The sequence below is a fragment of the Podarcis erhardii genome (assembly GCF_964252035.2).
Source record: "Podarcis erhardii genome assembly, chromosome: 7".
Classification (NCBI taxonomy): Eukaryota; Metazoa; Chordata; class Lepidosauria; order Squamata; family Lacertidae; genus Podarcis; species Podarcis erhardii.
The window spans coordinates 15,131,453-15,158,721 of NC_138511.1; the positions used below are offsets into that span (position 1 = coordinate 15,131,453).

The 27,269-nt window shown below is 47.6% G+C and overlaps 1 protein-coding gene across 6 annotated transcripts in view; it reads right to left on the reverse strand.

Annotated features, from left to right (window-relative positions):
• Positions 1 to 27,269, reverse strand: part of PAX7 (paired box 7) — a 266,012-nt gene that overhangs the window by 166,666 nt on the left and 72,077 nt on the right. For all 6 annotated transcript variants that reach the window (XR_014158747.1, XM_081870996.1, XM_081870997.1 and 3 more), the window contains one exon: positions 4,697 to 4,896. Coding sequence is in view for 5 of the 6 variants with exons in the window: in XM_081870996.1 (XP_081727122.1) it covers positions 4,697 to 4,896 (200 nt within the window). In the remaining variant the exon portion in view is untranslated. The remainder of the gene's footprint in view (positions 1 to 4,696; positions 4,897 to 27,269) is intronic.

The following is a 27,269-nucleotide window of genomic DNA, read 5'->3' on the forward strand; positions in this document are numbered from 1 at the left end:
TTAAACGTGCATTCACAAAACGAGTTCTAAATAAAAATGGGAACCAAAGCGTACAATCTGGAGCCATAAAAATACAGAACGGTAGCAAAGATCCGCCCCCCCCCCAAAAATTCAGTAGGCCAGCTTGGCACTCGCTGTAAAGGTAAAGGGACCCCTGACTATTAGGTCCAGTCATGGCTGATTCTGCGGTTGTGGCGCTCATCTCGCTTTATTGGCCGAGGGAGCCAGCGTACAGCTTCCAGGTCATGTGGCCAGCATGACTAAGTCGCTTCTGGCGAACCAGGGCATCGCACGGAAACACCGTTTACCTTCCCACTGGAGTGGTACCTATTTATCTACTTGCACTTTGACATGCTTTTGAACTGCTAGGTGGGCAGGAGCAGGGACCGAGCAACGAGAGCTCACCCTGTTGCAGGGATTCGAACCGCCGACCTTCTGATTGGCAAGTCCTAGGCTCTGTGGTTTAACCCACAGCGCCACCCATGTCCCTGGCACTGGATGTAGAGGCTAGCAAAGCCTATTCAGTTCCAGCAGACACTTTGTTTCTTTAAAAAAGAATCCAGAACTTTTAATCAGATCTGACTTATGGTTTTTTTTTTTAAAGACCAAAACCAATGGATTCCAATCACAAGAAAGGCGGTTCCAACTAACCATTAAGTAGAAATTTTGGTCAGTAAGACTTGTTTGGCAGCTGAGCAGATTTTTCTTGGAAATTGGTGGACTCCCCTTCAATGGAAGTTTTTAAGCACAGCTTGGATGACCATCTGCCAGAGATTCTTTAGCCAGGAGGTTGGACTAGATCAGGCATGTTCAACAGGTAGATCGTGATCTACCGGTAGATCACTGGACGTCTGTGGCAGATCAGAAAGCTCAACAACTTTGGCTGTCAAGAACAATGGGTAGATCACAGCCAGTATTTTTATACTGTGAGTAGATCACAGTCTCTTGGGAGTTGGACATGCCTGGATTACATAATCCTTGGGGATCCTTTCCAAATCCACAATCCTACAATTCTATTATTCTGTCTAGCCCTGTCACCCTGACAGCCAAAACTCTTTGGGTAGGAGGAAACAGATTGTAGAGCTGGGAATGTTTCAGAAAAGGGCGTTCAAATGATCAAGGGGATAGAGAGACTTCCCTGAGAGGAAGCAGCATTGCAGCATTTGGGACTTTTTAGTTTACAGAGGAGGTGGGGAGGAGGTCACATGGTGGACATTTATATCACACATGGCATGGAAAGTGGTCAGAGAGAATTCGTCTCTCTCACATCCGATGAAGCTAAGTGTTGGAAGATTCAGGACAGATAAAAGACAGTCCTTCTTCATGTCGTGCGGGGTTAACCTGTGGAACTCACTCCCACTGGAGCCAGTGATGGCCACCAATTTAGAAGGCTTGAAAGGAGGATTAGGCAAATTCATGAACCAGAAGGCTATCACTGGCTACTAGCAGGATGGCTATGCTCTGGAGGCAACAATGCTTCTGAATATCAGTTGCTGGAAACAGCAGGAAGGGAGCGTGCTCTTCTGTTCGAATCATGCTCCTGGCTTTCCCACAGGCATCTGTGAGACCAGGATGCTGGACTAGAAGGGCCATTGCCTGATCCAACTGAAGGCTCTGCATGTTCACAACGGAAACATCTTTTGCGCTTGCCTTCAATCAGTAGCACTTAGCCAGCAACAGCCAAGCTGTGTGTGGAAATAGTTTTTTAAAAATCTTTATTAAGAAGCCAAAAACAAAGGAGTCTGCCTGATGCATCTCTGCATGATTTACTGATTGGGCCTGGCCTTTGGTCCAGTCATCTTGTGTAGGAGGCGAGTAATCTTGTTGTCTCTCAGCGGAAGGTCTGAATGGATGCTCCAATCAGTTCCCAGTACACAGATTGGCCAGGCATCAGAGGAGTGTGCCCATCACCTCTCTGCATAAGTTTCTGCTGGAGCGCTCTCATTCCAATCAGCCTCCACCGGGGGTGGGTAATTTTGCAGTGTCTCTGCAATGCGAGTGATTGCAGCAAAAGGACTCTCTAGAGAGCCTTCCCAATGTGTCTCTGTACAAGTTGCTGCTCAGATTTGCCTCCTTCCAGTCACCTGCACCAGGTGGCTGATGAGGACATCTTCTTCCACATCTGTGCCTACCATGTGATGAGGTTGCTCACACAGAATTGTCTCTTTGTATGAGTTACTGCTCTGGGATTGCCTTGTTCCGATCAGGAAGCATGTTCAGAACAGCAACTCATTAAGGAATGGGGTCGGGGGGTGCTTTCAGAGGGGGGAAATGTGTCTTGCAAGCCAAAAACATGCATACAAATTTTCGTGCCTATTGCTTTTTTAAAAATGCAAACTAATGCAAAAAATGGGGTGAACTGAATTGAATAAGGAGAAAAATGAGAAATAGAGAAAACTCTAAAACATGGGTAGGCAAACTAAGGCCCAGGGGCCGGATCTGGCCCAATCACCTTCTAAATCTGGCCTGCAGACGGTCTGGGAATCGGCGTGTTTTCACACGAGTAGAATGTGCTCTTTAATTTAAAATGCATCTCTGGGTTATTTGCGGGGCATAGGAATTTGTTCATTTTCTCTCTCCAAAATATAGTCCGGCCCCTCACAAGCTCTGAGGGACAGTGGACCGGCCCCCTGCTGAAAAAGTTTGCTGACCCCTGGTCTAAAATGAATTAAAATCAGGACACCCTCTCAGCTCTAAGGTCCCCTGGACTTTTAACTGTGCCCTCAAGGAGGGAGGCAGAATTCAAATTTTTCCAAGGAAAAGTCTAGCAACTGGTGTCTTTGTTGTAGACTTTGCCCCCCACCTCTTCCCAGAAGACTTTATTATACTCCCTGATCTGTTCACACTTCTTAGCCTTTCTGCTGATGTGTGTTTGCACACAGTGTGGAGCAGGGGATTTATCCGCAATACATCAGGGAATCCCCTGCGGGGTTATCAAATTGCAATGGGATCATGGTGCCGCTTCAAACCCCACCGTTTGTTTTGGCTCTCAGAAAGGTTCTCCGTAAATTAGCCAAAGTCTGAGCAGTGAGAGGTGGAGAAATAATGCCAGCCTGCATCTGACAGGTGCAGTCCCAGAAAAGGCAGGAAATTCCCCTCCCTCGACTTGGGGGACTTTGGTCAGCTCCATCTGATCAAGCAACTTGCCGTGAATCCCAAATATTCACTGTGACATCTCTCCCCTTCCCACACAGTGCAATGGAGACCCACATGACCTAAAGGCCATCCTCTTCTGCAGTGATTGATTGATTTTCGCTCTATAAGACGCACCAGACCATAAGACGCACCTAGTTTTTGGAGGAGGAAAACAAGAAAAAAAATATTCTGAATCTCAGAAGCCAGAACAACAAGAGGGATCGCTGCGCAGCGAAAGCAGCAATCCCTCTTGCTGTTCTGGCTTCTGGGATAGCTGCACAGCCTGCATTCGCTCCATAAGACGCACACACATTTCCCCTTACTTTTTAGGAGGGAAAAAGTGAGTTTTATAGAGTAAAAAATACGGTAGTTTTTCGTTTCTGGACTTAATGGTCTTATGGCAGGCCACAGTGGAAGGAGTTCCCCACATGTTGGTATAGCTGTGATACTTGCATTGCGGGGGTTTGGCTAGTTGGCCCTTGGGAGTCCCTTTCAACTCTACAATTCTATGATTTTATAATTGCTCATGTTCCAAAGCACATATTTAACACTTCGCTTCTCGTACTGCCCCCCAACCCAGCCGGGATAGCGATTCACAACTTCCCGATACTCTTATTTGCTGCAAATAAAAGCCACTTTGTACAAAAACGAGCACATGGGACTTTTCCAATGTTTGCCCTATCCAGGGTAGATCCATTGAATTGAATTGCCAATGTATTACGGTAGTTTAATATTTTGGTGGAAGCTGCCCAGAGTGGCTGGGGAAGCCCAGCCAGATGGGTGGAGTATAAATAATAAATTATTATTATTATTATTATTATTATTATTATTATTATTATGACTAACCGAGGGTCATTTATTTCCAGGGGGTTTCCTCTGAGTAAAGCTTCATTGGCTACAACCCTAACTGAAAACAACAAACCACTTTGAGGCTCATTTTGTAAGCTGCATTGAGGTGTTCTTGATGATGATGATGATGATGATAATAATAATAATAATAATAATAATAATAATAATAATAATAATAATAATTTTATTGTTTATACCCTGCCCATCTGGTTGGGTTTCCCCAGCCACTCTGGGTGACTTCCAGCAAAATATAAAAAATAATAAAAGGTCAGACATTAAAAACTTCCCTGAGCTGAGCTGCTTTCAGATGTTTTCTAAAAGTTCTATCATTCTCTATCTCCCTGACATCTGGTGGGAGGGGAATTCCACAGGGAGGGTGCCATTACCAAGAAGGGCCTTTTCAGTGGTGGCTCCCTTGGTTGTGGAATGCCCTCCCTAGTGAAGGGCACCTGTCCCCATCATTTATTAAATTCCAGGAAGAATGCAAAAACATTTCTGTTTCTCCAGGGGTTTGGCGGATGAAGAAGGCAATTTCTGGCTGCCCTGTGATCATTCGATGGAAGGATATTTCCAATGCTTTTAGAATCGATTTTAGAATGTTTTGACTTTGTTTTTTAGAAGTGCATATCTGCATCTGTTTGCCACACTTGGCTTGTTGGATAGGGAGGGAGGGATATATATTTAGTGAACAAATAAAGACAATATCTCTTACCTGGACTCTTGCCTCAGTGAGTTTGGTCCTCTGAGCGAGCTCCTCTCGGGTGTAGATGTCTGGGTAATGGGTCCTTTCAAAGGCTTTCTCCAGCTCCTCCAGTTGCTCCGCTGTGAAAGTGGTCCGGCTGCGGCGTTGCTTGCGCTTGAGAGGCAGGTCGGGCTCTGACTCGACGTCAGATCCTTCATCCAGCCGGTTGCCTGGTGGGGGGCGAAAACAAGAGATGGAGGCGGATGAAAACACAGGCCAAGCTGGACCAAAAATTAAGAAGCAATAGTGGAAACAATGGCCAACCCTTCTGTAAGACAAGGTGTAGAAGGTGCCTCGGGTGGCATACAAGCAGAAACAGAATAAGAGCCTTCAGCTGGATCCGGCCAATGGCCCATCTAGTCCAGCATCCTGTTCTCACAGTGGCCAACCAAATGCCCCAATGGGAAGTCCACAAGCAGGATTCAAGCACAAGAGCAGTTTCCCATACAAAAGCATTCTTGCCTCTGACCACTACTAGCTATAATGGCTAGTAAGAATTGATAGTCTTCACCTTCTCCATGAATTTGTCCAATCCTCTTTGAAAGCCATCCAAGCTGTTTGGCCATCACTGCCTCCTGCAGCAGTGAGTTCCATAGTTCAAAGAATGACTTTTTTTTATCTGTCCCGAATCAACCCTCCCAGTTCCCCCTGAATGGCCAAAGTCAGGGTTGCATCCAACCAAGTTGCAGGGCCATTGAAATTAATGGATCTACGTTCGTCATGCCCAGTTGGTCTACTCTGACCTAAAATAGCACTGGATACAACCCTGATTCTGCACTCCACAGGTGTGGTGGAGGACCAAGTCCCATCACCAATGTTGAAATAAGGACGTGAGGAACCAATGGCCACATGACCGAGGTGTATCGTATTAGGTGGGGAATGTGGGTTGTGTGTGTTTCTTCTCCCTCTCTCCTACCAGTAGAACTTGTGGATATCCAGTGGAGCTGAATGACAGAAGATTCAAGGCAGACCAAAGGATGAACCTCTTCACACAGCACATATTTAAACTATGGAACTCAGTTATGTAGGAAGCAGTGATGGTCACCAAGCTAAAGGTAAAGGGGCCCCTGACCATTAGGTCCAGTCGTGACCGACTCTGGGGTTGCGGCGCTCATCTCGCTTTATTGGCCGAGGGAGCTGGAGTACAGCTTCTGGGTCATGTGGCCAGCATGACTAAGCCACTTCTGGCGAACCAGAGCAGCGCACGGAAACGCCGTTTACCTTCCCACTGGAGTGGTACCTATTTATCTACTTGCACTTTGACATGCTTTCGAACTGCTAGGTTGGCAGGAGCAGGGACCGAGCAACGGGAGCTCACCCCATCGCAGGGATTCGAACTGCAGACCTTCAGATCAGCAAATCCTAGGCTCTGTGGTTTAACCCACAGCACCACCCGCGTCCCTGGTCACCAAGCTAGATGGCTTTAAAAGAGGATTGGACATATCTCAAGGGGAAGAAGGCTGCCAATGTCTACTAGCCATGGAGGCTATGTCCCCCCCCCCCACTTCACTCTTAGAGGCAGTTATGCCTCAGAATACCTGTTAGAGAATCACAAGAAGGGAGAGGGCTCTTGTTCTGGGGTCTTGCTTTTGGACTTCCTATAATGGGAATCTGGTTGGCCAGTGTGAGAACAGGATGCTGGAACGGCTCGGCGTGTCTTGCTGTTAATGAGAAGGTTGGTGGTCCAAGCCCACCCAGAGCAGGACTCTTGCATTGCGGGTGTGTGTGTGTTGGACTAGATGATCCTTGGGAATCCCTTCCAGCTATGCTTCTATGACATGACTAGACAGGACATTGGCCTGATCCAACCCAGCTTCCTGCAGGGCCTCCTTTCCTCTGCTCCGTGCGCACTAATCACACACACATTTTTTTAAGCTACCATTTCGTAGCCGAACACACAAAAAGAGGAGAGATTTTCTCCCATTCTCCCCTCCCTCCGCTGGACTTCCAACACCTTCCCCCCTCCAGCACTCCTGGGAGGCCCTTAAAGTTAAATTAATCAACAGGATTAGGTAGAAATTGGTCACACCAAGACCCTCCAGGCTCTGATGGAACTCTTGAGGCACACCAAGGACCTGCTGTCTTGTCTCCAAGCACCCTGGTGCCGTCTGGAAGGATTCAACGTCCAGCCCAGACATGGAGGCGCATTTATTAACCTGGAGATCGGATTGCCAGTTGATTCGGAGGTGGGGGGGGAGGGGTTAGAGGCAGGCAGAGAGTGTGGGTTAGGCACATCTTAAGATAATGTGGCCCTCTCTCCCCCCCCCACTCTCCCTTTCTTCTGCTTTCCCCCTCATGGTCCCATCTGGACTGCCTTAATCCCTGCACCCCTAAAGGTCTCTTCGATAGCCCACCAAATCTTTCGTGCTGTGGAACGGCAGACCTAACCAGGAAGGGATGCTCGCCAACTCTGAAGATGCGAGCCTTGCCAGTTTGTTTATTTTGCACCAGGCTGAATTCCCTACCCCAGCTTGGTTGAATGAATGCCACGAGCAAATTCTGCATGTACCCTCCCCTCCAAAGAATCCCGGGAACTGTGGTTTGCTAAGGGTGCTGGGATTTGTAGTTCGGCGAGGGGTAAACTCCAGTTCCCGGGATTTATTTTTAATTTTAATTTTTGCAAGGGATGTGTACTTTAATGTGACGCCGTGTATACAGCTCGAGACAAAAGGAAGCACTTCTTCCAACACGGCATGATGGATAACTCGCTCCTATCCGCGTCTGCTCAGAAGCAAGCCCCGCGGAGCTCAGTTTGGCTTTCTCCAGAGTAGACACACATATAGCATTGGGCTGAGAATTTCAGAAATCGTGGTGGCAAGCTTCTTCTCAGAGGTATGCTATTCTGGCATCAAGTGGGGACAGAACAGCAATAGCGGCACAAAATTTGATGGCTTAAATCAGGGATCGCCGACATCCTGCTTGCTGGTTTCCCATAAGCCACAGGTTGGCCAGTGTTGTAAGAAGATGCTAGACCAGAGGGGCCACTGGATTGCTATGAGGCAAGTTGCCATGTCTCTTTTTAAATCTGCCCTTTATTCAGAGCCATGAAGACCAGAATCATTCTTAGGGGGAAAGCCATAGCTCAGTGGCAGAGCACCTGCTACACACACAAATGGTCCCAAGCTCAATCCCTGAGATATCTAGGGAGGACTGTGGTTGTCAGATCTGAAACCCCGGAGTCAGCCTAGACACTACTGAGCTAAATGTATCAAGAGTTCCATGTCTCTATGAAGACTAGATCCTTGCATTATTTTTAGGGGAAGGTCCATAGCTCAGTGGTGGAGCAACCACTTTGCCTGCAGAAGGTCCCAGATTCATTCCTTGGCATTTCCAGGGAGGGCTGGGAGATCCCGCTGCCTGAAACCCTGGAAAGCCATTGCTGCCAGTCAGTGTAGGAAATACTGAGCTCTATGGCCCAATGGTCTGGCTCAGTATAAGGCAGCTCCCCATGTTGCAACGATTGCTTTCTATCCTTGCTCACCAGCTGGACCAGATCAGAACTTATTCTCGGAAAGAGTAAATAAAGCCATCTTGCTTTGCTGGTTAAAAAAATTAATTAGTGGGCACCCCTAGCTTACCTCCCCCCCCTTCTTCCAGGGAGGTGGCACAACTGTCTAGTGGTTCTCACCCCCTTTGACTGCCATTCTGCTCGGACTCTGATGACAGGACACTGCCAAACCCATCAAAACGCCAATGATACCTTAAACCGGAGGAAAGAAGGTGGCAGAGCAACTAGGATGATCGAAAATAATAATTATTTTTGAAATGCAGTAAAAAGGCAAAACACAAAATACAACCTAGCTGTGCTTCTCATCCCCAGATACTGTTTCTCTCCAAGATTGTCTGGACAGATCACTGAACCCCAAATGAGAAAGAGGAGCAACTGTAAGAATTTACAGACTTCGGCTTTTGCAGAAAAACTGCACACCATCTACGAGTTCCTAGGGTGCTGGACAATCCTTTTGTGTCATCTGGTGGGATTTTATTTCCTGCGCTTCAGACTTAGATGCTTAACATTCACCTTTCACGCCAGCCCGGAAAACAGGGATGCATTGATATATAATGATGAGGCATATTTTCTAAATAATGGGGGGGGGGGGCGGGGGAAAATGTTTGCTTTGTACATGGTATGATGTAATGCCCTGCTACCAGCCTTTTGGGTTGTTAGTAATGTTAATAAAAAGCTGTCACATGGAAGATGGAACAAGTTTGTTTTCTGCTGTTCCGGAGGGCAGGACTCGAACCAACGGCTTCAAACAACAAGAAAGGAGATTCCAAGTGAACATTAGGAAGAACTTCCTGACATTAGCGGAGGTGGTGGACGCTCTTTCATTGGCTGTTTCTAAGCAGAGGTTGGGTGGCCGTCTGTCATGGATACTTTAGTTGAGATTCCTGCATTGCAGGGGGTTGGACTAGATGACCCGTGGGGTCCCTTCCAACTCTGCAATTGTATGAAAGCTTTGCAACAGGGCAGGGGGGAGGGGGAAAGCGATGTGGGTGAAAGAAGATTTCTGCAGAATAAAAATGCACCCCTTCTCTCCTATACTCACACTCATCAGCCCAAATCATGTTTTTAACTCTCAAGACTAGGGCCGAGAGCTATTGCTAGGGTGGACACACCATTGCATTGTCCTCCCTGGCCCTACAAATCCAAAGAGAACCAGTCGCCTACGCCTGCTAATCATCTTGGCTTCCCTTTTCTCCATCTGTCGCTCCTTGCAGCAACACTCACCCTCCCAAAAAAACAAACAAACCGCCCTCCTTCATCCAATTTTGATTACAGTTTAACATAGTTTAAGGTTTGGTGGCGTGAAGCCGCAGACAGAAAAACCAATCGCGTAATCGTTGATATGCGTTTTAATCTAGTAATGCAGCCCGGGTGGAATGAGAGGGCTCACGTCGGTGAGGTGGTCCGGGAATTCCAAACAGACAGGGCGGCTGGCCTCGGAAAATGGAAAGAAAAAAAAAGTCATTTACAGCTCAGCTGGGGACCGGTGTGCTCAGCAACGCATTAAAGCATCGGGGGCTTTTTTCCAGAGATATGAGGCTGCTTCTTCTCCTCCTCCCAGGCACTGAACTGGTCAGCTGTAACAGAGTGGCATTGGAAGGCAATGCCCGCGATGGAGTTGGGAGAACTTGGAAATTTGACTAAACAGAGGGACAGTTCTCCATGAAGAGAGCGGGGGGGAGGAGATGTGGGTTTGTATGTGGAATGGGGACAAACCTAGACAGCATCTTAAAAAGCAGAGACATCACCTTGCCAACAAAGGTCAGTATAGTTAAAGCTATGGTTTTCCCACTAGTGATGTATGGAAGTGAGAGCTGGACCATAAAGAAGGCTGATCGCTGAAGAATTGATGCTTTTGAATTAAGGTGCTGGAGGAGACTCTTGAAGTCCCATGGATTACAAAAATATCAAACCTATCCATTCTGAAGGAAATCAGCCCTGAGTGCTCACTGGAAGGACAGATCCTGAAGCTGAGGCTCCAATACTTTGGCCACCTCATGAGAAAAGAAGACTCTCTGGAAAAGACCCTGAAGTTGGGAAAGATTGAGGGCACAAGGAGAAGGGGACCACAGAGGACGAGATGGTTGGACAGTGTTCTCGAAGCTACCAGCATGAGTTTGACCAAACTGCGGGAGGGGGTGGAAGACAGGAGTGCCTGGCGTGCTCTGGTCCATGGGGTCACGAAGAGTCAGACACAACTAAACGACTAAACAACATGTGGAATGGGCTATAGGGTAGGTGGCTTTGAAAGGGATTAGATATCAAGGATCAGATCACGGGGAGAGTGTGGAACCTGCCTGATTTTGGTGGCAGTAGGCTGTTGAAAGCCAGTTTCTTGGGCTGGCTGGTAAGGACCTAAGAAAAGCTCTGCTGGATCTTGCCAGCCAGCCCACATCCAGAATGGTGCTGGACAAGAACTCCCATCAGCTCCATCAGCCTGTATGGATAACAGTCAAGGAGGATGAAAGTCTTAGTCAGCTTTGTCCTTGGCCTAGGTGGACCATGGATGTGATACAGTGAGGTTGCTTTCAGGCGCCTCTCTGCTGTTATAGGAATTAAACCTCCAGGTACATAGGCAGTCTGCCACTGAATCTCAGAAACATGGGGGAGGGCTGCCATGTTCAATCCTGGAAGCATCTGCTTCGATCTTGGAATAGATGGACATGAGAACACTAGAATCATAGCGTTGGAAGGGAACCCTGAAGATCATCTTGTCCAACCCCCTGCAATGCAGAAATATGCAGCTCTCCTATACAGGGATCGAATCTGCAACCTTGGCATTATCATCAGCACCACGCTGTGAGCAACTGAGCTATTTGACTGGTCCTGCTGTTGCATCAGGCCATTTGCCCATCTAGTCTGGCATCCTGACCTCACAGTAGCCAACCAGTTGGCCCAGCGGGAAGTGATTCCACGGCAACTCTCCTCTCCTGTAGTTTCCAGCAACTGGTATTCATTCAGAGGCATACTACCTCCAACAATAGGGATGTGGGTGGTGCTGTGGTCTAAACCACAGAGCCTAGGGCTTCCCAATCAGAAGGTCGGCAGTTCGAATCCCTGCGATGGAGTGAGCTCCTGTTGTTCGGTCCCTGCTCCTGCCAACCTAGCAGTTCAAAAGCACATCAAGTGCAAGTATATAAATAGGTACCGCTCCGGCAGGAAGGTAAACGGTGTTTCCATGTGCTGCTCTGGTTTGCCAGAAGCGGCTTAGTCATGCTGGCCACATGACCCAGAAGCTGTACACCGGCTCCCTTGGCCAATAAAACAAGATGAGTGCCGCAACCCCAGAGTTGTCCGCGACTGGACCTAATATTCAGGGTTCCCTTTACCTTTACCTCCAACAATGGAGGCAGAACATTGTTGCCCAGCCTTCGTCTGATCCATGGGTAGGGAGCCTCAGTCCTAGGGGGTGAAATGTACTGCCTCAGACCCCTCTCTCTGGGCTTGGGACACTCTCGAGGTCACAACCCTCAATGACCATGGTTCAAAACTTGAGCATATTGGCAGGGATGGAACCTTTCCTTGAACTCTTGCATATCTGAATGGGGGTTTGTGAGGGGGTGTAGAAACTAGCCTGCTGTACAAAGGTAAATATTGACACTTGTTGCACCGCCCATTTTTGCCCATGGCCCTGCCCACACGGCCCTCAGAAGGTTGCGAAGAAGGGTATGAGGCCCTCGAGATGAGAAAGGCCCACCTCCATACTTTCTATGATCCAGCGGGACTCTCCTTACTTTCTTCTCTAAAAAAGACCTCATTCGTCAAAACTGGTAATGTTGTGGATTGCCAACCTCTTGGGGCAAGAAATCGGTGCAGGAAGAAGAGATAGCTTCTACCTGACTTAAAACCTGCGGTATCTACCTTTTCAACCTTCTGAGTTTAGGAAGAAGATGAATAAGGATTAGTCTGGGATTCTGGGAAGCTCATAAGCATGAAGATTGAAGACCACCTACTGTTCTTTTCTCCTAGCAAGTAGGATTCAAAGGAAAGCTGCCTCAAAGGCATAGGTTCCCATCAATCATGGCTGTGAACATAAAGAAACTCATTTCTGCAAGCACTGTCCATCCAGCTTGGCATTCTGTTTTTCCAGATGCTTACAGGAAGCCAACAAGTGGAACCTAAAGCTGGGGAGGGGAGCCTGCGGCCGTCCGAATGTTGCTGGACTCTCATCATCATCACCTATTGGCCATGGTGGTTGGGGTGCATGGGAGCTGAAGTCCAACAGCACCCAAAGGGCTACTGTTTTCCCCATCCGCTAGATTGTCACTTTCCCTGGCTCACTCCATCACAACTCTGTTTTCTTTTAATGCAGGGCTGGGGGGAAACGGGTAGCTTTCCTTATATTGCTAGATTCCAGCTATCATCACACCTGACTATCGGCTATCCTGCTGGGGCTGATGGGAGTTGGAGGTGGAGAGCTATAGGTTCTCTGTCTCTGAACTAGACCATCACTTGCCTTCGCTTCTCCTCCTTAACTCCACCAAAACTCTGCCCCTTGTGAATGCTGGGGTAGGGAAAACCTCTAGCCTTCTTTACTACTTTTCCAGCTACCATCATCCCTGGACTAGATAAGGGTCCATTTCCTTATGATGTAGTGATGGCCACCAGCTTGGATTAAACAAATTAATGGAGGGTAGGGCTGCCAATAGGACTCGGGTGGCGCTGTGGGTTAAATCACAGAGCCTAGGGCTTGCCGATCAGAAGGTCAGTGGTTCGAATCCCCACAACAGGGTGAGCTCCCGTTGCTCGGTCCCTGCTCCTGCCAACCTAGCAGTTCGAAAGCACGTCAAAGTGCAAGTAGATAAATAGGTACCGCTCTGGCGGGAAGGTAAACGGCGTTTCCGTGCACTGCTCTGGTTCGCCAGAAGCTGCTTAGTCGTGCTGGCCACATGACCCAGAAGCTGTACGCTGGCTCCCTCGGCCAATAAAGCGAGAGGAGCGTCGCAACCCCAGAGTCGTCCGTGACTGGACCTAATGGTCAGGGGTCCCTTTACCTTTATCTAGGGCTACCAATGGTTATGTTCTACTCCCACTATCAGAGGCAGTAAATGTCTCTGATTGCCAGTTGCTGGGAATAAACTTGACTCCCTGGTCCATGGGGCCTTCCCAGTGAGTCAACCATGAATGAAAAAAGATTCAAATCAGCCCATTACTCTCATTCTCTCCCTCTCAAATTATAATCTTCCCTTGTCTTCCCTGTGGCTTGGCCCCATTCTCTTACACATAAGAAGAGTCTGCTGGATCAGGCCAATAGCCCATCTAATCCAGCATCCTGTTCTCACATTGGCCAACCAGAAGCCCACAGCCAGGATAACAAGGTGGACATGAGTCAACAGTGTGATGCAGTACCAAACAAGTGAATGCTATTCTAGGCTGCATCAACAGAATTATTGGGTCCTGATCAAGGGAAGTCATAGTACCGCTCTATTCTGCCTTGGTCAGACCACATCTGGAGTCCTCTGTCCAGTTCTAGGCTGGGGAGGATATGAAGAAGCTGGAAGGTGTGCAGAGGAGGGCAACCAAGGTGATGAAGAGTGTGGAAACCAAGCCTGATGAAGAACGGTGGAGGGAGTTGGGGATGTTTAGCCTGGGAAAGAGGAGACCGAGAGGAGATAAGATAGCCATCTGCAAATATCTCAAGGGCTGTCCCCTGGAAAATGGAGGAATCTTGTTTCCTCCTTCATGAATTTGTCTGATCCTCGTTTAAAGCCATCTAGGTTGATGGTCATCTGTCTCTCCTGTAGCAATGAGCTTCATAGTTTAACTATGCACTGCACGGAGGTCTTCATCTGCCTGTATCTTCCCACAGCAACTCACTCCCCATTCTCTGGCCTCCTGGTGGGCCGACCTGTCCGCCAACATCCAAGATTCATAGGACCACAAGGAACCAATCAGAAAGAGGGCGTGTGAGAAGCAGGGCGCCCTCCCATCGCCTCCCATCAGCCAACAGCGAGGCATTGGGATGCCGTCAAGAATGGTTATAAGAAATCATGCTGCCTTAAAAAAAAATAAAAAACCAAGTTATGCCTGGGATTGAACCCCTCTCAGACTTGTCTCCTCTTTCCACACTGGAGAAGAAAGTGAAGGGAGAGCAGGAGAAGATAATGGAAGTGACAGAAAGAAGAATTGGGGAAAGGAATGAAAAGAGAGATATTATTGCATCGCCGGGCTCTTTATCAGCCCTGTCATCTGTTGGGAATGGCGATCTCCCTCCTCTGCATTGTCTCACCTTGGACAAAAAATAACAAAAAACAGGGGGCATTTCCCCCCCTCTCTTTCTCTCTCTCCTTGGTGCAGATCTCTTTAGAGCTGCCTGGACGGGCACCTTAGGGGGCCATTAGTTGCTGAATGTGCGGCTGACAGGCCAAAGTGATATCAATAAACTGGGGCACGTCAACCTCCCCGGCGCAGCTTCGCAGAGAAGGTAACGGCTTGAATATTAAAACCCGCCGCCTGGAAAAGAGATTCTGGATGGGGGGGGTGGGAGGGGGAAGGAGAGAAAGGGTGGAAAGAAGAAGAAAGAGAAGAAGGAGAAGGAGAAGGGGTCCTCAGCAAAAAAGGGTCAAGGAGATTGTTATCATCTCAAAAAAAGGGGGGGGGGGAGGGAAGCGAAGATGCAAAGCTAACTCCTCCTACCAACTTTAACGGAAGATCCAGGATCAGAGAAGCAGCGGTGCTTTGTAAACCTTTTCGGGTGCAAAGATTTGGGGCGCGGTCTTAAGATGACTGTATTTGAGTTGGAGCAAAAGGAAGTTCAATGGCAGAATTAATAGCTCAAGAAGGGAGGTTTGGGGGGTGTGGATGGAAACACCGTTTACCTTCCCACCGGAGTGGTACCTATTTATCTACTTGCACTTTGACGTGCTTTTGAACTGCTAGGTTGGCAGGAGCAGGGACCGAGCAACGGGAGCTCACCCTGTTGTGGGGATTCGAACCACTGACCTTCAGAATTTTAGACGACAACTGAAGGCAGCCCTGTTTAGGGAAGCTTTTAATGTTTGATGCATTACTGCATTTTAATATTGTGTTGGAAGCTTCCCAGAGTGGCTGGGGAAACCCAGCCAGATGGGCGGGGTATAAATAATAAATTATTATTATATTATTATTATCAGGCCAGTGGCCTATCTAGTCCAGCATCCTGTTCTCACAGGGGCCAATGGGAAGACCAAGGAGCTGAGCACAAGAGCCTTCTCCCTTCCTCCATTTTCCAAAAACTAGTATTCAGAAACATTACTGTTTCTGATCATGAATGCAGAGCATCACGGCAAGTAGCCATAAATAGCCTTCCCCTCCCGTCCTGCTTTAATGGGACTACTCTGTGTAGGACAAACCCTGAATACAACCACCTAGGGAAGAGGAGAACACTCCCTTGGTGTTCTCTCTAAGCCTTTGGGCTCTCCCTGAAATGAGCTCAACAACCACAGCAGTTCATATTATACTATTATTTTTATTGGATTCATTCCCCGGCACCCCGCACACCCGCCCCGTCTCCTGCTGCTACAATCCCGCTACCGTCTTTAACCTTTGCTGGCTGACGTCTCCTTGTAAGTTTGCTGTGCCTCTGCCAGGACAGCAAACAGAAGCTGGCTGGCAACTGATGTGTTTATACTGGAAGGGAGACTATAGTCGTTGGGGAGGAGGGAGAGGAGGAAAGTGGAGCTCAGAAGAAGCAAAGGGGTCAAAATGCAGAAGTGAGATGTGCCTACAAAGAACTGTTTCAGAGAGGACAAAGGGTATGCAAGGGGAACGGCTGTAGCTTAGTGGTACAGCATCTGTCTCACAGACAGAAGGTCCCAGGTTCAATCCCTAATGGCACCTTCAGTCTCGGCTGGGAATCCTGAAGTTCTGCCACAGTCAGTGTAGACAACACTGAGCAAGATGGACCAATGTCCTGTCTCAGTTATGAGGACTAGAATGTTTAGTGAGGGGCCACAATTCAGTGGCAGAGCACTTGCTTGGCCTGTAGAAGGTCCCAGGTCCAGACCCTACCATCTCCAGGTAGGGCTGGGGAAAGACCTCTGCCTGAAACCCTAGAGAGCTGCTGCCAGCCAGTGTAGACAATACAGAGCTAGGCGGTCCAATGGTCTGACTCAGTATAAGCAAGCTTCCTATCTCAATCAGCCTTTCAATTCAGAACCATGGGGACTAGAATCTTACTTGAATTTTAGGGGGAGATCCTTAGCTCTGGGATAGATTATCTGCCCTGAATTCATCTCCAGGTAGGTCTGAGAATGTCTGCTGACTGAAACCCTAGACAGCTGCTGCTATTCAGTGCAGACATTACAGAGCTAGGCGGAGCAACTGTCCTCAGTATTAGACGCCTTCCTAATTTACCATTTAAACCAGCCATTTATTCAGAGGATGAGGAGTTGACTGGGGCTGTTGGGCTCTGTAATCCCAAAGATCTGGGCTACACAGCCAGTTCTATCTCACTGCAGACTTTCTGGTGCTCAGACATAACAGAAGAAACTTCCTTCTACATAGTCAGACCACTGGTTCATGTAGCTTAGTATTGGCAACACGAACTGGCAGTGATGTCTTCCACTCCTGCTAACCCTATATCCCCACATACTTAGGGGCTAGAAACCTGAACAGTCATTTTTGAGTTTTTTCTTTTCTTTTTAAACACTGCTTGCTCCCAGTTAGGAATGGCTGACTGTGTCAATTTCAGGTTCTCTCTGTTTTTCATTCTTCCAAGCTTAAACCCAGTACCCCACAATTCCACATCAGATTGCATTTTTTTAAGCTCATGAAAATTCATCAGCACTTTCAGTGTGGATTTCTCCTAATATACATGCTTTTTTGCAAAGCCATTTCCCCTAGCCTAATGCTAAGTGTCATTTTCACTACAATTTGCATTTCTTTATTTTTGCACACATTACTAGGCCAGTGAACCACATTAAAAAAAAATTAAGAGACCTGCAAATCTCAAAGGACGGCTATGTTTCGGTCTGGGTGAAGTTTTGGGGAAGGCAAATTCAGGAGGTTCTGCATTAAATACAAACTGAATCGAAATTTCTCACATAAATCCCTTCTTTATGCAGAGCTTAACTATGGAACGTGCTTCCACTGGAGTCATTGATGGCCATCAACTTGGATGGAGGAGAGGTCTATTGATGGCTACACTAGTCATGATGGCTATGTGTTGCCTCTATGGTTGGAGGCAAGAATGCTTTTACACACCCGTTGCTGGGAACAACAGGAGGGGAGAGTTTGGTCTTGTGCTCGAATCCTGCTTGCAGCTTTCCCACGATGGGCATCTGGTTGGCCACTGTGAGAACAGGATGCTGGACTAGATTGGCCATTGGCCTGATCCAGCAAGCCTCTCCTTATCTTCTTACCCCCAAGTAGAGGAACATTAGTGGTGGCCCGATTTGTCATCGTGGCCCCTTTCTAACTATTCAGGGGCTGAGAACAAACCTTGCTTAGTGGGCAAAGGAAGCATCTACAGTAGTACCTTGGGTTACATACACTTCAGGTTACAGACTCCGCTAACTCAGAAATATTACCTCGGGTTAAGAACTTTGCTTCAGGATGAGAACAGAAATGGTGTTCCGGTGGCACAGCGGCAGCAGGAGGCTCCATTAGCTGAAGTGGTGCTTCAGGTTAAGAACAGTTTCAGGTTAAGAACGGACCTCTGGAACGAATTAAGTACTTAACCTGAGGTACCACTGTATCGAGAAAAACTAAAGAGGTTTAACACACTGCAGACCCACTGAAATAAATGAGCCAAAGTTAGTCACTGCATTCAACTTAATGGGGTCTACACTGAGTAGGTCTAGCACTGGACGCAACCCATATATAACTGCCCTGAGACCTGCGGGTATAGGGCAGCACAGTGATACCTCAGGTTACAGACACTTCAGGTTATAGACTCCGCTCACCCAGAAATAGTACCTCGGGTTAAGAACTTCAGGATGAGAACAGAAGTCGTGCAGTGGCGGCACAGCAGCAGCAGGAGGCCCCGTTAGCTGAAGTGGTGCTTCAGGTTAAGAACAGTTTCAGGTTAAGAACGGACCTCTGGAAGGAATTAAGTACTTAACCCGAGGTACCACTGTATTGCAGCCTAACTGCAGTTTCAGACAGAATTGAGAGTGATGCCAAAGAATAGCAGACAGATCCGCAACTCCGCGGTTTCGCTTATTCCTGGAGTTGCAGAGAATGGCTTGGCCCATATGCTTCTTCCTTCCCCGCCTGTCCTTGCCCCCAATGTCCAGTTGAGTCCCTCTGTACAAAAGCAGCCCCCCGTCACCACAGACTGTCTTTTCACGCCTGCAGTGTCTTCTCTCTCTCTCTCTCTCTCTCTCTCTCAACGCTCGCCAACCTCCACCCCAATCAATCTCCAGCACAACCCCACCCCCAAGCTCCCCCCCTTTCTCCCACCCCCCCCAGCTGGCGACGGATGCTGCCGTTCCCAAAGCAGAAAGGCAGCCTCACCCTGGAAGGTGGGGGGGGGAACGCGGACAAATTTCTGATTTGTAACACTCTGGGAATGGGTTCATGGCCATTGTTTGAGTGCAAATTTATAAATAAAGCAAAACCAAGATTCCAGGGCGAGGCCGATGAAAAGCAGAAAACGAGAAATTTTATGCCCGTAAGTAGCGTGGGCTAATGACGATTTTTGAAGCAGCCGAGCGTGGTTAGTAAACTCGGCTAAATGATTGCCGTGGAACCGGCCAGGAGACTTTATTTCTTAATTAGTGCTACATATTAAGTCGTGCTGACACATTCGTGCGGCGAGCTTTCGTGCTGCGCTCAAACTTTGCCAAACAGAAGAGGAGGGCGAGGAAAGGAGAGGGCCGGAGAGGACCAGGGGTTTGCAGGAGGGTGGTGGATTAAGAAGGAACTTCATCTGGGAGGACGGCCCAGGAGAGTCGTCCAATATCAGATCAGAGGCCCAGATAGCAACAAACAGCCTTCTGCTGAGCTAAAACAATAGACCATCTTTGTTCAATACTGCTTATGCCAGGGGTAGCCAGTGCGTTGCGCTCTGGGTGTCGTTGGACTCGAATTCCCAGCAATCCCAGCTAATGGTCAGGGATGAAGGGAGCTGGAGTCCAGCAACATCTGTCAGGCCACAGGTTCTGCAGTCCTGCATTATAGGAAGACGTGGTTTGTGACTAAGGTAGCTTGGGGCAGTAAAGGAAAGTGACAGTCAGAGTTGTGGTGGAGATAGCAGACTCACGCTTTGTTTTGGATTGCAAGCTGATATGGAAGACTGGAAGGAAAGAGAAAATGAAATGGGTTGATTCCTTATCTCTACTGCCCATCTTTAAATGGGGCGGTAGGGTTAGAAGCAAGTTGGTTTTCTGTTGCCCCGGGAAGGACGGACCTGGATTCAAATGACAAGAAAGGAGATTCTGGCTAAACCTTAGGAAGAACTTTCTGATGGGGAAAGCTGCTTGACTGTGGAATGGACTCCTATGGAAGGAGATAGACTCTCCTTCCTTGCCGGCTTTAAAAACAGAGGTTAAGTGGTCATTTGCAGGGGGTTCTTCAGCTGTGATTCCTGAGTTGCAGGGGGTTGGACTGCCAAGATGACCCTTTGTGTCCTTTCCAACTTTGCAGTTCTATTATTTTATCATCACAGTTTTCCATTCCTGTTTTACCAGTCTGGCCCAACTATTTCATTCAACACCTTTAGCTGTGCAAATTGCAATTACCGTATTTTTTGCTCTATAAGACTCACTTTTTCCCTCCTAAAAAGTAAGAGGAAATGTGTGTGCGTATTATGGAGTGAATGCAGGCTGCACAGCTATCCCAGAAGCCAGAACAGCAAGAGGAATCGCTGCTTTCACTGTGCAGTGATCCCTCTTGTTGTTCTGGCTTCTGAGATTCAGAATATTTTTTTTCCCTTGTTTTCCTCCTCCAAAAACTAGGTGCATCTTATGGTCTGGTGCATCTTATAGAGCGAAAAATACGGTATCTGTACATTTGCCGAGTGGGTTGGCTGATCTCCAGAAAATAAATATATATACAGACTACCGGCTGGTGTCCGAAAATAGAAGCAGTGTATATAGTTAAACTGTGGAGCTTGCTCCTACAGAAGACATTGATGTCCACCAACCCAGATAAAGCAGAATATACTTATACAGGGATGAGAGGGCTACCGAAAGCTACTAGCCTTGATGACTGTGTTCTACTTCCGCAGTCGAGGCAGCAATGCTTCTGAATATCAGTTGCTGCAGGGGAAAAGCAGGAGGGGAAATTGTTCTTGTGTTTGGGATCTGCTTGAGGGTTTCCAATAATGGGCATCTAGTTGGCCACCGTGAGAACAGGATGAAGGATGGCCTGATCCAGCCATAGAGATACTATTTCCAAACTGGTAGACTTAAGAGAGGGAAAAGAATGGCCTGCTTGATTTTTTATTTATATTTTTAAAAAACCCTTCTATTCCTTTCAGCTCCCCTTGCTTAAAGAACAAAACCGCTTGCTTACAAGAGTTCTGGACCTGCTCCAAAATTTCTGAAGGTAGGGAACAAGCAGATCCTCAGAACCTTTGTTTGCTCCATCAGGTTCACGTTACAGGGAGGGTAGAAAATTATAAACAACTGGCTGACATTTCCATATCTAAAGGGTTCGGAGGGGGGCCCGCACCCCCTAGATTATCCCCACCACCACCACATTTAAAAGGTACATCAGCTTAAGTGGAGCCTGATGGGAAAAAGAGAGAGCCAGGTGGCTTAAGCAATAAAGAGGCGATCCTTTAAAAAAGGAAGAAAGCTCAGCTCTCTCTCCCACCTCCCCCAGCTTCCATTCTACTCCCTATTAAGTAAGCTCCAAACTAAAGTTTTTTGGTCTCAGCAAAGACCTCAGGGCAATAAACATGCCTAGTACCTTCTGTCGGCTTAGGATCAGTCCTGGCTCACATTTTGCCTGGCTTGACATAGGGCTCTCCCCGTTCTGCCTTGCAAGCCAGCCTTGGTTCGTTTGGAATTATAGGCTTCCCAGGGCAGGCCACACACTAAAATCAACAATATACAGTGGTACCTCGGGTTACATACGCTTCAGGTTACATACACTTCAGGTTACAGACTCCGCTAACCCAGAAATAGTACCTCGGGTTAAGAACTTTGCTTCAGGATGAGAACAGAAATCGTGCTCTGGCAGCACAGCAGCAGCAGGAGGCCACATTAGCTAAAGTGGTGCTTCAGGTTAAGAACAGACCTCTGGAACGAATTAAGTACTTAACCCGAGGTACCACTGTAATTTTAAACAAGCAAAAATGTCAACTTAGAATTGTAGAGTTTGAAGGGATCACAGGAGTTATCTGCTATGCAGGGGTCACATCTGAAGACTCCCTGGCAGATGGACATCCAGTCTCTGTTTAAAAACTGACAACAGCGAGGGTCCATCACATTTCGATGTAACCTGCTCTGCTCGGGGTTTGCTGTCAGGTGTACTTTCCTAGCAACCCCGCTAGATAGATGGAGAGAAACTAAAGGGTTAAAGGAAGGGACACCTGAGTGTGCCCAAAGATGGCATGTGCCACCTGACTTTGGCTGCTTAGCTATGCTAGCTTCATGGACCACGCAGGTGCAGTCAATAAATTAACTCAGAATAAATCTTGCACGGCACAAATTTGGCAACTCCGCAGAGTGCTGCACTCAGGAATTATGAACAAGCCACATTCCTGCTATAGACTAAGCAGCCATGTGATTCCACAACTCATTATGATTCTGTGGTCTATATTCCCTATGCCTGTACCCAAGGTTTTGCTCAGAATAGACTCATCAAAATTAATAAATGTAAGCGAGTAGTATCTGGGATAGGATTAACAATGGATGCAACTATTTGAAGCAAATCTGGCATGAAGACATCCGCCAATATCCCATGCTGCCTCTGGGCCTCTGGAGTGTTCCCCCAGCTCTGGAGATCACGCCTAACATTTCCTTCTGACTTTTCCTCGCAATTGCATTGCACCAGGGGTTTTGTAGTCCCATGCCTGCAGAAACTGTAGTCTTCTTTCCACATGGTTCAGTAGAGCCACTGACATGAACGGACCTAAGTTAGCCATTTCTGTTAATTTCAGCGAGTCTCCTCTGAGTGGGACTAACATTGGACACAGCCCTAACATTTCCTTCTGACTTTTCCTCGCAATTGCATTGCACCAGGGGTTTTGTAGTCCCATGCCTGCAGAAACTGTAGTCTTCTTTCCACATGGTTCAGTAGAGCCACTGACATGAACGGACCTAAGTTAGCCATTTCTGTTAATTTCAGCGAGTCTCCTCTGAGTGAGACTAACATTGGACACAGCCCGTTTTATTGTTGGAGGAGCATTTTAGATATTCTGTATTGCGTACACTGCTCATTATGCCCACTGAATGGGTGATCCCATCTTGTGGCAGAAAGCTTGATCAGATGGCTTTCCACAGTTTTGTTTCTTCCTGATTAAGTCCTCTGTGGTTATTGAATCCCTTGATTGCTGTAGTCCCAGGGAAGCAGCCTTCATTCCACTCAGAATCTTCTCTTCTCTTTGCTTGCCCTGACAGAGTTGTCTCTCCTCTTTTTCTTGACTCCTGCTAAATGTGGTTGGAGCAAACCTTTGACGAAGAGGACAAGAATGGCGGTGGCAGCCTGAGCATCAGCAAGGTGCTCCAGCTGATTCATAAGCTGAACCGACCCCGGCAGAAAGTCAAGCAGACGTTCAAGGTAAGGGACTCCATTCATGACTGCATCTCTACAATGCGGCAGCTAGACTGGTGACTGGGAGCGGCTGCCGAGACCATATAACACCGGTTTTGAAAGACCCACACTGGCTCCCAGTACATTTCCGAGCACAATTCAAAGTGTTGGTGTTGACCTTTAAAGCCCTAAATGGCCTCGGTCTAGTATACCTGAAGGAGCGTCTCCACCCCCATCGTTCTGCCCGGACGCTGAGGTCCAGTGCTGAGGGCCTTCTGGCAGTTTCCTCACTGCAAGAAGCAAAGCTACAGGGAACCAGGCAGAGGGCCTTCTCGGTGGTGGCACCCGCCCTGTGGAACGCCCTCCCACCAGATGTCAAAGAGAAAAACAACTACCAGACTTTTAGAAGACATCTGAAGGCAGCCCTGTTTAGGGAAGCGTTTAATGTTTAACAGGTATTTTGGTGTTCTGTTGGAAGCCGCCCAGAGTGGCTGGGGAAACCCAGCCAGATGGGCGGGGTATAAATAATAAGTTGTTGTTGTTGTTGTTGTTGTTGTTGTTGTTACTACAAGGCATCTCTGCAAGGGGTGGAGCATTTGTCCTGCATGCAGAAGGTCCCAGGTTCCATCGCCAGCAGCATCTCCAGGTAGGGCACGAAAAACTCCCCTCCTGAAACACTGGAGAGCTGCTGCCAGTCAGTGTAGGCAATACTGAGCTAGACAGGCCAACAGCCTGACTTGGTTATATGACCAGCTGCCTACCTTTCCGTATTTCACAATGCAGGGATGTATCTAAGAGTCACCGAAGCAAGTGGAAAAGGAAGAAACCAAAGAAACTCTGTTGCATTCAAAGAGCAACACAATTCAAAAGCCTCTATTGTTCGGCAAAAGTCTCCCAAACTTTTCATTTGGTTGACTGATTTAGCCTGTAGCTCTTTGCAGCAGTCTGAAAAACACACACACACACACACACACACACACACACACACACACACAAACAACCCTCCCCTCCTCATCAAAGCCAAGATGGGTTATATTTAACCTGAAAAGCTTCAAAAAACACTGCACAACATGAAAAAAAAAAAGTTATGAAGCAAAGTCTGCCCCCACTTTGAGATGGGGATTTGCTTTGATTTCAGCTGCGAAGACTGAGAGAGAAGCTGCTCCCCCCCCTGTTTCGTCATAATGTCCCCAGCTGAGTTTCAAAGTTGAAACTAGAAACACAAAGATATAAATAGCTCCAGAAACCAAGTATCGAAAATGCCACTTAACTTTTCCCCTGAGGATCTTTTGCTGGCCTCCCCACTCCCGCCGCCCTGCCATTCAGTGAGTTTAGGGTACAAAGACCCCCTTCCTGGCTAAGAGAGAGGAGGCCTCAAAAGCCCTTTGTCTTTGGAGTTAATTAATTGAGGTAATATTGGGTTGATCTCTGCCTTGAAGTCAGGAGGACCCAGCTGCGGGGTGCCTCTGGTCTGAAGAAAGGGGAGAAATGTATTCCAGGCCAGAATGTATTATATATGGGGGGTTTAAAAAATGAGACTTTGGGGTTGTTAGGTTGGCAAAAATCAATGTATGAGGTTGTTGTTGTATTTAATAAAAAAAACCTTTAAGGACCAAAACTTTTTCAAATGATAGGATCGCTAGGGTATTCTTATCATTCTAGAATTGTAGAGTTGTAAGGGACCCAGAGGATCATCTAGTCCAGCAGTTCTCAACCTGTGGGTCCCTAGATGTTGTTGGACTACAACTCCCATCATCCCTGAGCTCTGGCCTTGCTAGCCAGGGTTGACGGGAGTTGTAGTTCAACAACATCTGGGGACCCACAGGTTGAGAAAGGCTGATCTAGTCTAAGGTTCCCAAACTTGGGTCTCCAGCTGACCACAACTCCCATCATCCCTGGCTTGCAGGACCAGTGGTCAGGGATGATGGGAACTGTAGTCCAAAGACAGCTGGAGACCCACGTTTGGGAAATGCCAATCTAATCCAACCACCCGACAATGCAGGAATATGCAGCTGTCCCATCTGGGGATTGAACTTGTGATCTTGGTGTTATCAGCACCATGCTCTAACACCAAGGGAGCTATGCTGTTGAGTGTTAGGGTTATCTAAGAACACAAGAAAAGCATGCTAGGCCAACAGCCCACCTAGTCTAGCATCCTATTTTACCAGCAGTGAACCAGATGCCCCAATGTGAAGCTCACAAGGAAGACCTGAGTGTCATAGGAACTCTCTCCTTCCTGCCGTTACCAGCAAGTGGTATTTGTTAGCAGAAGATCGCAGAGGCTATTGCTGCCTTTTGTGACAGCAAGTCCCATAGTTTAACTAGGTGCTGTGCAAAGGGCTTTATTTTCTCTGTCCTGATTCTTCCAACATTCAGCTTCTCTGGACGTCCCTGAATTCTATTGTTATGAGAGAAGGAGGAAAGAAAACCCCACCTCTATCTGCTTTCCCGATGCCATGCATCATTTTATTCACTGCCAACAAAGGTCTGTATAGTTAAAGCTATGGTTTTCCCAGTAGTGATGTATGGAAGTGAGAAGTGGACCATAAAGAAGGCTGATCGCCGATGAATTGATGCTTTTGAATTATGGTGCTGGAGGAGACTCTTGAGAGTCCCATGGACTGCAAGAAGATCAAACCTCTCCATTCTGAAGGAAATCAGCCCCGAGTACTCATTGGAAGGACAGATTGTGAAGCTCAGGCTCCAATACTTTGGCCACCTCATGAGAAGAGAAGACTCCCTGGAAAAGACCCTGATGTTGGGAAAGATGGAGGGCCCAAGGAGAAGGGGACGACAGAGGACGAGATGGTTGGACAGTGTTTTCAAAGATACAGTTTGACCAAACTGCGGGAGGCAGTGGAAGACAGGAGTGCCTGGCGTGCTCTGGTCCATGGGGTCACGAAGAGTCGGACATGACTAAACGACTAAACAACAACAACAAATCATGTCACCCTCTTCCTTACCCTTTTCCCCAAACTAAAACATTCCAAACGCTGCAACTTCTCCTCATGGTTGCTTCACCCCCTTGATCACTTTGCTTGCCTCTCCCCCCAGAACCTGTTCCAACTCTACAATATCCTATCTGAGGTGAGGCGGACAGAGCGGTGTGTTTTTATTATTTACAGATTCGTCAGAAATGCATACTGCCCTTCATCCAGGGATCGCAGGGCAGTTCCCAACATAAGCAGGCAAAATGAGAACACAAGATACAGAATAAAACAAGGACCAAAACAAGCCAAGAACCCTCTCCCACAAACACATTTAAAAGGCCCTAGAGCAGGCATAGGCAAACTGTGGCCCTCCAGATGTTTGGGACTACAATTCCCATCATCCCTAGCTAACAAGAGCAGTGGTCAGGGATGATGGGAATTGTAGTCCCAAACATCTGGAGGGCCGGAGTTTGCCTATGCCTGCCCTAGAGCGTTAATCAGCCAAATGCTTAGGTATAGAGAAACATTTTCACTTGGATCCTAAAGGTGTGTAATGAAAGTGCCAGGCCAGCACAAATGGGGTGCCATTGCAGAATCATAGAATCATAGAATTGTAGAGTTGGAAGGGACCCCAAGAGTCATCTAGTCTAACCCCCTGCAATGCAGGTCCACCGAAGCCACCTGAGCCTTAGAAGAACCCGCAAGCTACATACCCACTTCTTCAGAGGGAGTGCAATACTAGCATCTTGCTGACAATGTACGCTGTGTGTCGCCAGCATCTTGCTGATCCCAAACTCTGGATAACACCACTCAGCGGTTTCATGTAGATCAGCCTTTCTCAACTTGTGGGTCCCCAGATCCCATCGCCCCTAGCTAGCAGGGCCAGAGCTCAGGGATGATGGGAGTTGTAGTCCAACAACATCTGTGGACCCACGGGTTGAGAACCGCTGATGTAGGTGTTAAACAACATTGAACCACGAGGAACCCCACGTTGAAGGCTCCACGGGGCTGAAGAGCACTCTCCAAGTCTCACCCTCCAAGTAGGACCACTGCTAAGTGGTGCCATCCACCCCTAATTCAGACAACTGCTCCAGAATAGTCAATGGTATTGAAAGTCACCAAGAGGTCAAGAAGAATGAACAGGAACACCTTTTCCCTGTCATCATACAGGATGACCAAAGCAGTTTCTATGCCAAAACTGGTATACCGTATTCCAAACATGGTCACACCATCTATTTGTATAATGGCAATATGATATTAGCAGTTATATTTTCAGTTCCTTTCCTAATGATCCCTAGCATGGAATTTGCCTTTTTCACTAGCCTGACATTTTCACTGAGCCAACTACTACGACCCCAAGGTCTCGTTCCTGGTCAGATGCTGCCAGTTCATTTTTTTTTTTTTTTAATAATATTTATTAAAGTTTTCCAATTAATTACAAATTAATAAAACGTCCAATTTCAAATCTTTTTCCAATTAC